This window comes from Lithobates pipiens, unplaced genomic scaffold, assembly GCF_037356315.1.
Source record: "Lithobates pipiens isolate NorthernLeopardFrog02 unplaced genomic scaffold, aLitPip1_a1.2 Scaffold_16, whole genome shotgun sequence".
In the NCBI taxonomy this organism is placed as follows: Eukaryota; Metazoa; Chordata; class Amphibia; order Anura; family Ranidae; genus Lithobates; species Lithobates pipiens.
The window spans coordinates 651,065,870-651,081,743 of NW_027507748.1; the positions used below are offsets into that span (position 1 = coordinate 651,065,870).

Genomic DNA, 15,874 nt, shown 5'->3' on the forward strand with positions numbered 1-15,874 from the left:
TTTGATATCTGAATAAAATAGAATTGTTTTTAAAAATATATTTGCTATTACTTTTGGGGGTATATAAAAAGTCCCAATGTATATATATATTTTCTGTTTTGAAATGGCTGTGGACCAGACCCTCAGAAGATGATTGCCAATCCATGGGCGGAATAGTCAAAATGGTGTCTATCTATGTTGGAGGTGTGTGTCCTGGCTTCGGAGAAGTGTATCGGATGATGAGTCTCTCTCTTGATGATGAGGTGTCCTTGTGTCTAGTGACCACTGGATCTAGGACATCTTTACTGGCCACAGTCTTGTCCCCCAACAGTTTGACGGACAGTACGCCTGTACAGGCTGCTATACAACATACATTTTTGGGTCTTGACATTTAAAATCTCTAATTATCATTTTGCAGGACTATCTAAAATGTATTAAGTTTCAGAAAGTTACCAAAGGTCAATATCCAGGTCTTGGTCAACGCCGAGACCCAGGGGTCTTACCGGTGAACAAATTTAACCGTGGTTTCATAAAGCTACAAAATACAGTCCAGTTGCCCGCAGGTCCTTATGGAAAATAAAGGTCTAACCGACAGGTAATTTCTTTATAATGTAACATCTTTACAATTTTTTTCATTTCTGTTTAATTTGTTTATGATTACTGTGAAGAACACATAATAATATCTGTTCTGCTGCACCATCATTTTTGCTGTTTGATGTTTTTTGTATTTTGTATGTTCCCATATTTGCTCCTCCAGTTTGGTTCCAATTGATGTAGTCCCTTGTCACTCCCAGCCACTCCATGCTAGAATTTAGTTTCCTTTTTATGCTTCAAGAGACTAGAATAACATCCTCTGTAGTGTACTAAGCTTGGTTGAATCTACAATAGATTCTTCTTCTGTGTCTTCTTTGAGAGTTAAACTTCCTGTGGGTCCTTGCCAAGTAGGCAAGTCCCCATATTCTCCTTACAGACTGGGTCTCAGGACGTTCAGGACATATGTCTTTTGCACTTAGTGACATTTAAGACAGAACACTATTTTTACTTATAATGCCCAAAGTTCAAATTGTTAAATTTATAGGTTGACCATTTGAAAAGTATAATGGGTTAAGTACATTCCTCATTCCTATTTTTTAAACTCTCCATTAGCTGCCACTTGAAGTCTTGTGTTCAGTCCCCTTTGTCCATTAGCATTTCCAAACCAGATTAGAAGGTGAGATATTCATATAGGGATATCTCAAACATAGAAGGATCATTATTATTATACAGGATTTATATAGCGCCAACTGTTTGCGCTACACTTTAAAATAAAAAGGGAGACAGTACAATTACAACACAATACAGAAGGAAGAGGAGGGTCCTGCTCATGGAGCTTATAGTAAATTTTAACCACCTCCCGCCCACCGTATTGTCTATTGAGGGACGGGAGATGGCTTTCTTGTTCTGGGACCACGTCATATGAAGTCATCCCACTCTCACCGGCGATCAGTGGTGCACTCTGTCCCTAGGACACAACGCATCATAGATCTTGGTAAAGGGCCAATGAAGGGGCATCATTACCCATGTGATCAGCTGTGTCCAATCACAGCTGATCACATGTAAACAAGGAAAAGCCGGTCATCAACATTCCTCTCCTCACATTCAGCTGAGCGTAAGAGGTGCCTATCAGCGTCATTTGCTCACAGGGGAGATCTGCACAGATAATCAGTGCCCTGTTAATGAGCGAAGCCCCAACAGTGCCCAACAGTGATGCAAATCTGTGCCCAGCATTGATGGCAGTTAGTGCCCAGCATTGATGCCAATCTGTGCCCAGTATTAATGTCATTCAGTGCCCAGCATTGATGCCAGTCAGTGCCCAGCAGTGATGCCAAGCAGTACCCAGCATTGATACCAGTCAGTGCTCAGCAGTGATGACAATCAGTGCCCGGACTTTAAAGGCACAACAAACAGTACAAATATACAAAAATATTAGCATTTATTAATTAATATATATATATATATATATATATATATATATATATATATATATATATATATATATATATATATATATATATATATAAATAAAATACAAACAACAGGGTCATGAAAGAAACATTGATAAAAATCATATATACAAAAAACAATCTATATATGATATGAGCCCTAATGTGTCTACGTGTTTCATTGTACACTTCTTCAGGACACATTTGGGGTTCAGTAGTTGCATAGAAGAGAAAGGGGTCTCACTATCTATCAAAAGGAATAACATATTTAGCAATCAGCGATCAAAAAAGTTATTTCCAACAAAGGGAAAAAGCAAGGTGGCGCAATGAGGTCAGAGCGAATCACCAGGCAAACAACACCCAGGAACCACTTGTGAATCAATGATTACAAATGTCTAGGTATGATACTTTCAAACAGGGGATGCCGTATCAAAGTGAATACTCGTAGAAGACCTGATATAACCATAGATTGTTCATATAAGAAAATATAGGAATCCCTCGGTCAGAGGTAGCCATAGAATAAGAAATTTGGCTATATATCAAAAGTAATGAATCCAGATCTGGGCTGTTATTATCCAAGATAGATAAAGATACGGCAATGTAAGGAAAATCCCCTGGGAGAGAGCAGGACACACTTCTTTTTTGGAATTCTTTTTCTTTATTTCTTCACACATTTATGGATGAGGCATTTTGAGTGATGTTTCCTTTTTGTATTGACAATCAGTGCCCATCAGTGATGCCAGCCAGTTGCTGCCATTCAATACCCATTAGTGCTGCCAATCAGTGATGCCTATCAGTGCCCATAAGTGTCCCCTATCACTGCCGAGCAGTGCCATATATCTGTGGTCATCAGTGTTGCATATCAGTGCATATCAGTGCCCATCAGTGCTGCATATATGTGCATCCTAATTGGTGCTGTGTCATCAGTGCCTATCAGTGCCACCTCATCAGTGCCCATCAGTGGTGCAGCCTATCAGTGCCCATCAGTGCAGCCTCATCAGCGCACATCAGTGAAGGAGAAAAATAGCTTATTTACAAAATGTTATAACAGAAACTAAGAAAAACCTATTTATTTATTCTTTCAAAATTGTCTGTCTTTTAAAAAAAATTTTAGCAAAAAATTTAAAACCCAGTGGTTTTGACATCGGTTCCACCCTGCAAAGGCATGGAGACAGGTGGGGGCCATCTTCCCTTCACTCATCTCCATACCTAACAGGGAGAAGGACACGATCGCCTTAGCCGCGGCCGGCGGCTTTGGCAATCGGCAGAGGGCTCCGGAGAGCAGCAGAGACCACTTCTTATAAGTACAGTGTTGCAGGACCACGCAATTTTCATTCAAAATGCGACAATTCTGGAAGCTGAAAATTGGCCTGGGCAGGAAGTGGGTAAAGTGGCTGGTATTGAAGTGGTTAAGGTGCTGATGGATAAATCTTCTTCAAAAAGACTTCAAGGGATGTGGGATCTAAACAGTAATAAGAAGTAGGAAAAACTATACACAAATAGTACATGTATATTGCAAACATATACAGGTATCACAGTACATATTACAATAGCAATGTTCCCTATCTTACTTACTTAGTTCAAGTTGCAATCTGCTACAAACCCAGATCAGGGGAGAAACCTCTCTACCATCAAAACTACCCTGGGGCGAGTGCCTTGGCACGCCACAGGAGTAGCTAAGGTAAAAGAGAACAAGGCACTATTACCGCAAAGATGTAACACCATTAGCCAAAATATGTTTTTTCTATTAAAACCTACATACTGGGATTAGATGAATGGGGTGATCAACCTAGTGTTGTAGCAGCTTAAACCACCGTGGAGATTTACTAAAATTGGAGTGCTCTTCTAACTTCACGTTGTTGAATTAAGCTCTGGCAAACCTGGAAGCTGATTGGTTTCTTTGCAGAGGTGCACCAAATTTATCATGGTCCAGTTTTAGTAAATAACACCCTATCTCTGGTGGTTACTCTTACCAATAAAAGACAAGGTAATGGTGGAAAACACTGGATAATTATAAAAACTCTACAGGGATTAAAAGGTAAAAAAGACCCTAAAACACACAGATCTTACGAAAGACAAGTCCCCTATATAGAGATCACTGTATTGGTCCAGATGTGATCCTAATTTATGAGTCTATCCGTGGTTTAGGATCAGCTTAAGAAATGGGTTTCCATCTGAAAGGTAGAGATAAAGGTAAAATTGCTTTAGATAATGCTCAAAGAAGAGCTGTCTGTATTTCTCCCTAAATATCTTGACCTCCAGTTCTCATCCACCCATGTCACATTCTCATTCGACTATCCCCATATACCACTAAAACCTTCCATATCCCACACAACTCAATCATATCAAATCCACCAGTCCCAGAAATGTCCTAACCTTTAAATCATCCTGCTATCCATCAACTTCAAGCCACCCAACCCCATCCAATGTATGCATCCCACATTCATACATCCAACCCCCAGCCACACAGCAACAATTATCCCATATTCTGCCAAACCTCATAACCTCACAATAGTCCTATCACATCCACCAGGCTAAAACAACCAAGCTAAAACATACATCATACTAATTAGACAAAAACCCACCCTCTCCACTCATTCGCATACCTCCCAAAATCTTCCCCCAGCAACTGCAAGTGCACGAATTTTGCAATCCTGGTGATAATGTCACAAGGTGTAAAAAAGATGTTTCTTTCTAGAGGAGCAAGGTGGAATAAAAAAAGTAATATTAGGGGTGAGGGAGGTTTTGGAATAAATTTGGGTCATGGCTGCAGATCACCTTTAACTACCCTAAACAGAAATGTACGTTTTCCATAAAGGCTTTATGATTGTTGCTTGAGGTTTGCTGTCAACTTTGTTAACGTTTAAGTTTATTCAAAATTATTTTTTAACCATCACAAGGGTCAGTACTTACATTCAATGAGAAGCGTCACTTGTGCTGTTGGCTGCTGTTTAAATTGAAATCTGAAGTCCTCTTACTCTCAACTACCCCTCACAGCCGTAATTCAGTGCTGCAGGGGTACAAGCCAAGGGACCTGTCATAGGCACTTGTAAAGTTGGCACTTCTCCATTCACAGAAGCTCTACTATAGCTTCCAAGAATTAAATAAATATATGAATGAAGGATGGGTAGGTGAATGAAAGGTCCACCTCCTCCATTCATAGGCCGCATTTCATTGATGGAAGCTATTTGCGCAGCTTCTCTAAATGAAGGAGGGGGCAGAAAGTGTGGACATAGTTGGCACTCTTGACGAGTGCCTATTACAGATCCCTTGGCTCATGTTAAACCCCCACAGCACCTTAAGATTATGAATGCAAGGCTAGGAGGAGATCAGAGGACGTCCGTTTTCAGCACCTAGGAGCACAAAGGACCTTTCACATTGAATGTAAGTAGCATCCCTTGTGTTGATTTTTTAAATAATTGTTTTTGACAAAACTTAGGCTTTAAAGTGGTTGTAAAAAGAAAAAAAGGATTCCAAGACCCGTGGAGTCATTTGTTGGAGGTCACCACATGCCATAATTTTAGAAAAAACACATAAACCCCCATTGATGGGCCGGACTTTAAAAGTGACCAAGAACAATAATTTAAATATAAGTAGATATACTGTATTGAATATTTATCTAATGATATGTACATATGTATCTTTTTAATAGACACTGGGCTCTGCATGTTAAAAAATACTGAAGAAGTGCATCAAGCTGGAAATGTTGGGTTCATCCATAAGCCTATTTGTTGTCTGTATGCACTTTGCAAATTCAATTCAATGTAGCCATATTTATGTACTCTTTTGTCTTTGATGACATAAGTTTTTGATTTAATATATGTTTATTGTAATATATTTTCTATTTTTGACACAAATTATTGTTCCTTGTCACTTTTAAAGTCTCACCCATCAATGAGGGTTTATGTGTTTTTTTTTCTAAAGTGGTTGTAAAGGCGTGACATTTTATTACCTTAATGCATTCCCTGCATTAAGGTAAAAAATGTCCAGACATTTGTATCACCCCCCCCCCCCCCCCCCCCATCTTCCTAAATACTTACCTGAGTCTTCATTTGATCCAGTGCTCTCCTTGCAGTCACGATCAGAGCGAGCCTGCAAGTGCACCCCCATAAGAAGTGGCTTCCTATGGTGGCGCATGGAAAGGAGGAGTAGTCACTGTAATACTGTAACTCTTGCTGTATGCACTGCTCACATTCAAGCTGAAGCCTGTGTGCATAAGACTAATTTCCTTCTTCGTAACACCAATAACCATGTTTTTCTTTTAGAGAGACTCCAATTGTTTGACAACAATGCTCAATATTGAGCCAACATTTATGCAAGCGAAGAAATTGCAAGACGTATTCAAAAGCTACATGCTAAAGGCTTGCATGCTAAAGGCACAACACATTTCTGAAGAACTTGCATGCAGAAGATGCTTCATATCATACATTTTTTAGCTATTCTTTTTGCTTTTTCTTGATTTTTCTGTCATATGCATGACCTACTGCAGCTGCAGTATATATTATAATAGATGTAATCCCAACAATAAACATTATCATGTTAAATAATTCTATTTGATCTGGTCTGATTGATTGATATATAGGCACAAGGGACGTAAAATTGCACACACAGTGCTTCTAGTTGTCTATTTCCAAGTCATCTGATAATTTGCAGGTTGGCAGGTCATTGACTTTCAACACCCTGACAGCTTAATTGTCCTTATCGCCTTTTCAATGGTATTAGTGATGGAAAATAAAACAGTGGAGTCGGAGTTTTGTAACATTTGGCATTGTCGGCTAATATCAGATGAAGTTTGAGCTTTGAGAGTTGCAAAATAGAAAATAAAAAAATTTACATAATCATTAGTTATCTTATTACTGCATAAGTGAGTTGGCTGCAGGAGGCATTTAATACTACAGATACATTGGGGGTTATTTACGAAAGGCAAATCCACTTTGTACTTTAAGTGCACTTGGAAGTGCAAAAATGTTGCCTTTAGTTATACTTTAAAGCACAGATTCTGTTATAATGTTTTCCACACAAAATGCATTTCAAAAGAAATCCAACTTTGCTGTGTTACAAAATGGAAAACCATCTTGATTAACATCAAATTATATGTATGTTTATGCTTTTTATGAAGACATACTGTGGTCATACAGCAGACCTTAGAGCAGGTACTACCCCTGAGAAGCCTTTAAAAATAATTTTAAGGTCTCTGAGAACCTATGTGAAAAAGAATAATTTCTAAAGCTCATAGCATGGTCAATAACTTGTAGAAAGTTTTAAATAAACAGTGAGTAATGTATTGTACCTATGGGTGTATTTGACTACCCCCTACAAATTTATTTTCAGTAATATAATTGAAATAAAATTAACAATAATATAAAGAGTTAAAATTGTGATGTCCTTTTACATCATACGGTCAGGAGATGTTAGCCTTCATCAGCTTTAACCACTTGCCTTACTTTTATCCCCCTCCTGCCCAGGTCAATTTTCAGCTTTCTATTTTCACACTAATAGAGCTTTATTTAGATGGTATTTAATCACCACAGTTTTTTTTTTTGCTCAATAAACTAAAAAATAAATAAATCTTGAAACTTTTTTTTTCATAGTTTGCTAAAAAAAAATGTGCAAATTTTTTCCCTTCACTGATGTGCGCTGATGAGGCTGCACTGATGGCACTGATTGCATAGGTTACACTTATGGGCACTGATGAGGCAGCACTGGTGGGCACTGACAAGCCTGCACTGATAGGTGACACTGATAGGTGGCAATGATGGGCACTGATTGGCAGCACTGAAGGGCACTGATAGATAACATTGATGGGCACTCATAGGTGACACCGATGAGGAGGTACTGATGGGCATTGATTGGCAGCACTAATGGCCCCTGATAGGCATCTCTGATAGGTGCCACTGTTTGGGCTGCACTGATAATCAGGATACTGATAAAGGAAAATGTTTGACATAGGGTCCCCTAGTACAATTTGTTGTGAATTAACAGTTGCTAAGTTGTGTTATTAACATTGACTGCTCAAGCCCTGAACAAGGGGAGGCTTTTTTTCCACAGCAATGCATTGGATGGGTTTGATGTTCTTAACCATTAGGCTCCATGCACACTGGGCTTTAAAAATGCCTGTTTCCTTGGCAGAAAATAAACGCTCATGTAGAGAGTTTTTTACTTTCAGTAGATTTTTATTGAGAATACACTGAAATACATATGAACAAATTAACAAAGCTCCTATGAGCAAAACACAACATAGAGTGCTGAGTTGACAGTTAACAAACCATGAGGTCCACTAGGAGTAGCAAACATAACGTCGTTGACTGGTGCGAACCAATAAAAGAGTAGGCAATATAAAACATTGAGATCCAATCCTTGATAACACACTATCACTCGGGAAATTGGACATGTTACACATTCAAAATAACTGGAGCGGCGAGCCCCCCCGGTTCCGGCACCCCAAATGGGATCTAACTGTCCCGAGTACCCGAAGGCTCTACCCCTCCCAAATACTTAAAACTTCTATTGAGCTATCGACTGGTCCTGGCAAAAAGGAACATTTTCCTGAGCAGGTGTAATACTAATGACCATCAAATATCAGGTAATCGAAAGGAACAATCGATCAAATGGAGAGCAATGACCATGAACGAGCCGCTTAACGAATTTAGATTCGTAGTTTTGTACTCCTATAGAGTGCAGAAAGACCATGTTGATCCTACTTATGGCAGGATAGAGAGCACGGATGGAGAAAAAGGGTAAATAGAAAGAATAGAAGAAAGATGGGGAGGAATAGAGAAGAAGAGAGGAAGAAAGACGAGTGAAATAGTAGCCGCTGTCGAAGTGGACAACTTTCACCTGGCATCACGTTTATATCACTGGTGTTTGAAGACACTTAGAGGTGTATCTGATCCAAGGATCCCACGTCGCTGTGTGCCTATCTACCTTGTCCAGGAAGATGCTCACCGTTTTTTCTTGTACCATAATCCATGATATCTTTCTTTTAACCAATCTCAATGATACAGTGGGCTGCTTCCAGGCTCTAGCAATGGTAAGTTTGGTACCAATAAGAATAAATCTAATGAGGTTTTGTGTTAATTTTGGAACATCCTGTGGGGAAAAATTTTGTAGCACGATTTGAGGCATTTTGTGGATGGGTAAGGCTGTGATCTTCCGGATGATTTGGAACACCTTATTCCATAAATTTCAGATTTTTGGGCACTCCCACCAAATGTGAACCATAGAACCAACATGACCACAGTTGCGAAAACAAAGGGGAGAGGCATTTGCTAGTCTAAGAGGCACCATGTACCACCTCATGAGAATCTTTAAGTTAGCTTCAATTAGAGTTGTATTAAGTAAGCCTTTTGAGGCTGAACGTGATGCCATATGCCAATCCCCTAAGGTCCATTGCTGTTGGAGGTCAGTTTCCCATTCACGCATGAAAAGCGTTTTAGAATCTGTTTGGGCAAGAGCATGATAGATCACCGATATCCCCCCTCTCTGCTCCATGGCTTGGCCACCCCAAAGTTCATATTCAGTGATAGAAATAGGAGAGCCGGCTGATAACCCTAAAGACTTGAGGAAATGAGAAATTTGTTGGAATCTGAATTTTTCCGTTTCTGGCATGTGAAGCTTCCTGAGATAATGACCTAAAGAGAAAGGACCTGAGGGGGAGACTAAGTGGCTGATCCTATATAGTCCTTTGTCCATCCACCAACGAAAAGCCTTAATGTCCTGGCCCGGGGGGAACAAGGGGTTCCTGAAGATGTGGGAGAGGGGCTTCCAATTGGAGGTAACATGCGGGTTCGCTTTCAAAGAGTCCCAAAGTGCAATTGAGTGGGAGAGAGTTGGCGCTAGTACGGCCGGTCTAGTCCTAGGAGCGCACCATAAAAGATAATCAAGGGTAAAGTTGGGAACTGCTTGTCTCTCCATATGAACCCAGTCCGGGTGTGCAGTTTTTAAGTAGACAGTAGATAGTTAGGAAAGTTGCGCCGCCTGGTAATACCAAAGGATGTTTGGGACCCCTAGGCCCCCTTGATTTTTGTTACGGAAAAGAGTTTCCTTTGAAATTCTATGTCCCTTGGATCCCCAAATAAATTTCATAATTTTGGACTGAAAGATGCGGATACGATCCTTGGGAACGGGGATAAGCAATGACCGAAAAAGATACAATATACGTGGGAGTAGTGTCATTTTAACTGAATTCACCCTACCTAGCCAAGATAATTTAAGTGAATCCCAAAAAACTAGGTCTTCCTCCAATTTGCGGAATGTCAAAGGAAAGTTAGCAGCGTACAATTTGTCAATGGATGCCGTCAGGTGTATCCCCAAATAGGGGAGGGCCGAGTCTGACCAATCGAACTTAAAGCTATATTTACGTTGTGAAACAAGTGAAGATGGTAAGTTAACGTTAAGTGCTGAGGATTTAGCATAATTGACCTTAAGGCCAGAAATTTCGCCAAAATCATTGAGAAGTTTGCATAAAACTGGGAGCGAGGTGGTCAGAGAGGAAATAAAAAGCAATACATCATCAGCAAACAAGGCACATTTGTGAGTGTTTGGACCACACCTAATACCTTTAATGTCTGGGTTCGCTCTAATCACTACAGCTAGTGTCTCAATGATCATGGCGAAGATAAAGGGCGATAAGGGACATCCCTGTCTTGTGAAATAGTGAAAATAGGCCTTCGCGCTACTATTCCAAAAGCAATAAACAGGGTAAAAATACCTCTTCAACAAATCAGTGTAAAAACAATATAGAAAAAATATATATGAATAATCAAGAAAGTGCACGTGCAAATATAAGGTGCAAGAAATGCAGCAGAACCTAATAGTATACACAAACTACCCAGCAAAAATAAAAGTGAATAAATAGTCCTGCGCAAATCTGCCAAAGAAGTCCTTTAAAAGTGCTAAGTGCTGATAAAATATAAATGAATGAAAAGCGGATATATATATATATATGAAAAAATATAGAGCAAAAATTAAAAATTAAAAGTCCATACAGTGTAATTCACAGTCACCAATGAAGAAAACTTGTGGATGAAAGCAGTAATATAAATCCCAGGATTAAAGGCTCTCAGAACTCTCACCTCCAAATATAGGAAACAGGCACGTCAGAAAGAAACTGGCCAACTCCACTCCTCATCTCCAGCCACCAGGGGGGTCCTCCACTGCAGTAGGCTAAAAAGCGATGTTCTCCACACCGGGCCACAAGGGGGCCATATAATGCATGTAAACAATACTGTAGTTGCGAGGAAGATGTTCACAGAAGTGTGCGGCTCAAATAAATAATAAAAAACATGGAGAGAAAGGGAAGGCTCTGATAGTGTAGTATTTGGTTAAAAAATTACAATTTAATAGAAGAAATAAAAATCGGACTCTCACATTAAACAATATAAACAACAGCACAAGAAGTAAAATGGTGATATGGCATCTTCCGCCAGTCTTACTTCACTTCCAGTACGACGTACGGCCACTCCCTACGCGTTGCGTCAATCACGTGACTTCTTCAGGGATCCCCATTTTACTTCTTGTGCTGTTGTTTATATTGTTTAATGTGAGAGTCCGATTTTTATTTCTTCTATTAAATCGTCATTTTTTAACCAAATACTACACTATCAGAGCCTTCCCTCTCTCTCCATGTTTTTTATTATTTAATTGAGCCGCACACTTCTGTGAACATCTTCCTCGCAACTACAGTATTGTTTACATGCATTATATGGCCCCCTTGTGGCCCGGTGTGGAGAACATCGCTTTTTAGCCTACTGCAGTGGAGGACCCCCCTGGTGGCTGGAGATGAGGAGTGGAGTTGGCCAGTTTCTTTCTGACGTGCCTGTTTCCTATATTTGGAGGTGAGAGTTCTGAGAGCCTTTAATCCTGGGATTTATATTACTGCTTTCATTCACAAGTTTTCTTCATTGGTGACTGTGAATTAGACTGTATGGACTTTTAATTTTTAATTTTTGCTCTATATTTTTTCATATATATATATCTGCTTTTCATTCATTTATATTTTATCAGCACTTAGCACTTTTAAAGGACTTCTTTGGCAGATTTGCGCAGGACTATTTATTCACTTTTATCATCCGTGTCTTGTACCCCTGAGGATTGGGAAGGGGTCAGAATAGTAACCCTGCATTTTTATTCGAGCTTCTGGATTCGAGTAAAGAGCTTTAATAATGTTCATAAATGACTGTCTGAATCCCCATCTTTCCAGTGTAGGGAACAGGAAAGACCAGGAGACTGAGTCAAAAGCTTTCATGAGATCAAGTGAAAGGAGGCAACCCTGTTGGGGGGGGGGGGGGCCCATCCCACCTTGATCCCAGGAGCGAGATTATGTCTATGGCCCTCCTAATCTGATCTGGGCCTTGTCTTCCCGGGATAAAGCCTACCTGGTCCGCATGAACATAAAGACTGATGAAGTTGGAGAGTCTATTAGCTAAGAGTTTTGTCAGGATTTTGAGATCGTTATTGATCAGGGATATAGGTCTATAGTTAGAAACACAGCTGGGATCCTTCCCCGGTTTAGGGATAACTGTTACAAAAGCCGAGTTCATGGCTTTATCCAGGGAAGAGCCAGACCTGAGATGGTTAAAGAAGCATGCTAGGTAAGGGGCAAGTGTCTGAGAGAAATGTTTGTAATACGGAACTGAGAATCCGTCCAGCCCAGGAGCTGAGTTAGTCTTAAGGTTCTTGATGACCCCTTCAACTTCCTCAGTGGAAATTGGAGCGTCCATTTCATCCTTACAGTGACCTTTTAGAGTGGGGAGTTGTGTCGACTGTAGGAAGGAGTAAATAGCACCAGGGGAGGAACGAACTTCCTTGTTACCGTAAAGGGAAAGATAAAAGTCATGGAATGCATCCATTATTTTCCTGGGATTCTGTGTATGGGAACCGTCTTTCATTTTTATTTTGGGAAGCGCAAAAAGTCTGGTTTTAGGGGTTAGTTATCTAGCAAGCAGAGTACCTAGTCTGTTATTGTGGTGGTAGAAGCATCCCCCTTCCCATCTGAGGTCCTTTTCCGCAACAGCTGTAAGTGCTAGGTTTAAAGCTTTACGGGTTGCATCAAGTTTGTCAGCAGTAAGTTGAGAGGGATGGGCTTTATGCAATTTTAATTAAATTTAATTTAATGCAAGGAGGAGAATTTCCTTTCTAGCCTGTTTATGTCTGCCTTGCGAGCCTTGTGCAGTCTAATAGAGATTTGAATGAGAGTACCTCTGATGGTGGCCTTGTGGGCCGCCCAGAGCAATGAGGGGGATACTTCATTCACATCATTGAGGTGGAAATAATCTTGAATGTGCTTTTCTATTTCCGTTACATGGACTGGGTTACTAAGTATGGAGGCATTCAGGCGCTAATGAAACCCGGACCGAGGGATCGGCCCACCCTAAAGGGAGAGAAGGACAAGGGAGTGATCCGACAAAGCAGAGTCCTTAATAACCGACCTATGAGCCAGCGGAATATGTTGTTGGAGAATAAAAAAGTGATCAATTCTTGCGAAGGTTTGGTGAGGGCTAGAGTAATGAGTATAATCCCGAACTCTGGGATTAAGTTCCCTCCAAATGTCCACTAGGCCATAATGATATAGTTATCTAGCCACTTTTAGACTCTGCTTGGTCGGACGAACTCTATGCCTTCCTGGGGGACGTGTTTTGTCAATACTACAGTCAAAGGCTAGGTTAGAATCTCCTCCGTAAACGACTATACCTTCTGTGATCGGAGCTAGGGTACTGAGCATGGATTGAAAAAACTGCGCTTGCCCCTTGTTCGGAGCATAGTAAGAGATAAGAGAATAGATTTGATCATCTATGAGAACTTTTACAAGAAGGAATCTGCCTCCAGGGTCCCTAAAGTCGGGTACCCAGGTGAATTGTACCCTACTTGAAAAGAAAAGTCCCACCCCTTTAGTTTTGTTGTCAGAGTTGGCTAAAAAGAAATTGGGGAATTTGGCATGAATGAAAGAGGACTGATACGATTTAGGGAAATGTGTTTCTTGAAGGAATAAGATATCTATTTTTTGGCCGTGATAATGTTGAAAAATCTTCTTCCGTTTTACCGGGGAATTAAGACCTTGAACGTTATGAGAGGCTATGCGTAGGATAGGGTTGTTATGGGGTGGGTTAGCCATGGAGCACAGAGGGATAGAAGGCAGGAAAACCCAGAGGACCTACCTTCGTGCTAGTTGCCAGCTGCAGATTCCAGGAAGCCCATGAGGACAACCAAGCATCACTTCATGCATCACAGGTGAGAGAGTCCACTTTTTGAGCTGTAAAAAGGGAAGACAGGAAAGGGTAAAGAGAAAAGAGACAGTGAGAAGAAAGAGTCAAAAAAGAAAAACGTACCCGAGGCGGGGGAAGAGACAGAATCTCCCGCCAGGGGAAACCAACATCATATTCCCCCTAAAGGAGCAAGTGCCCACCCTAGGCGAGATCAATCCCCTGGGGACTGCCTCACCCGGAATGGAGTGAGAGCGCAGGAGGTTCGCCCCCAACCCCCGCGACACTAAAATATAAGCTTGCAATATCTAAATAATAATTGAACACCAATGGCAAACATACTGGTAACTATTAAAGTGGCAATGATGTAAGACCGGAGAGTAGGCCTGTAAAGCAATGTAATAAGGGGCAAAATACCCCCCCAAAAAAAAAACCCACAGAGGGAGAGGAGCCTGCGGATCCTGTGAGGCCCTCGTGAGGCGGCCACTCCGCCGCCATTTTAGATAGGTCGTCCGCTCCCGGGAGGCCTGCTAATCGGGTGCCTAGCCCTCTCCGTGCCATTCCTCCGCTCATCAGAGTGTGCCCCCGTGTCGGCGGGCACCTCCGCTGTTCGCTGCGTAACAGTAATCGCCGGTGTTCAGCCGCTAAGTGCGCAGGATGGCTGGAGCTGTGTTCAGGCGTCCATCACAGGGCGCCGCGCATGCGCACTCCATGTAGAGAGTTTTTGTACACAGTTTAGGTGAGTTTAGGAGAGTTTACCATTTTTTTTTGCCAGAAAGCTCTAATCAAAAACGCAACCCAGAACGTTTTTTTTCCTGCCTCTAAACCCTGAGCCTAAAATATGCCTCTAATCCTCCTAATGTGCATGGACACATTGGATAACATTGAGATGTTTTTACAGGCAAAAACACAAAACTCCTGTAGAAGCAGTGATTTTTAAACTATTGTGAGTGGACCCTTAAATGTTTAAAAATTTCCTCATGTGAGATTACTTTTTTTACCAGGCATGCCTCAGTACACACCCAAGCCTTTACAATAGTGGTCATTGTAAAAATTATGTCTTACATTGATGGTAGAAAGTTGTCTTATTGCATTGTTGGTCAGTGGGAGATCAATTGAGCTCACCACTCAAGGAACCCCTAGCAATCTCAGGGGGAACCATAAATTTGCATGGACTCACTGCTCTATAGCATGAGTGTGAGTCTTCACCTACCAAGCAACTAATGCCAGTGTACCAAGGAAACACGTTACCGCTAGTGTCAGTGAGCTGTACATACCCTCAACACGTCTACAGTACATAAAGTCAATGAGAGCAGTTTATTCATTCAAGTCATTTTTGGCTGTACAGTTTTAGGTACCAGGTATAAAGCTGACTGTATACATGAGGGTGGTTGTTTGTGCATGATCTAACCATCCTATAAATTTTTAGTGCATTTTGCAGATTTGCACTACAGTCCATTTAACATGGTTTCCTATGGAACACGTTCTGTAGTGCAAATCTGCAAGCAGATCAAAAATGTCACAACAGGATATAGGAACTTTACAGGAAGACCTTGAGAAAATGGAGGGGTGGGCAACTAAATTACAGATAAGATTTAATATTGAAAAAATTTAAACTAGTGCTCTGGGAGCTAAAATATGCATGCAAGTTACTTGCTATGGGGAGAACCTCTGGAGGAATCCAGGATGGAAAAGGATCTGGGGTCCACTCTG

The 15,874-nt window shown here is 40.9% G+C and overlaps 1 protein-coding gene across 11 annotated transcripts in view; it reads left to right on the forward strand.

Moving 5' to 3' along the window:
* Positions 1-6,508, forward strand: part of LOC143984065 (uncharacterized) — a 96,069-nt gene extending 89,561 nt beyond the window's left edge. For all 11 annotated transcript variants that reach the window (XM_077484366.1, XM_077484369.1, XM_077484365.1 and 8 more), the window contains 2 exons: positions 398-574; positions 6,227-6,508. In XM_077484366.1, the coding sequence (XP_077340492.1) occupies positions 398-559 (162 nt within the window). In that variant the 3' untranslated portion in view covers positions 560-574; positions 6,227-6,508. The remainder of the gene's footprint in view (positions 1-397; positions 575-6,226) is intronic.
* Positions 6,509-15,874: the final 9,366 nt, after the last annotated feature.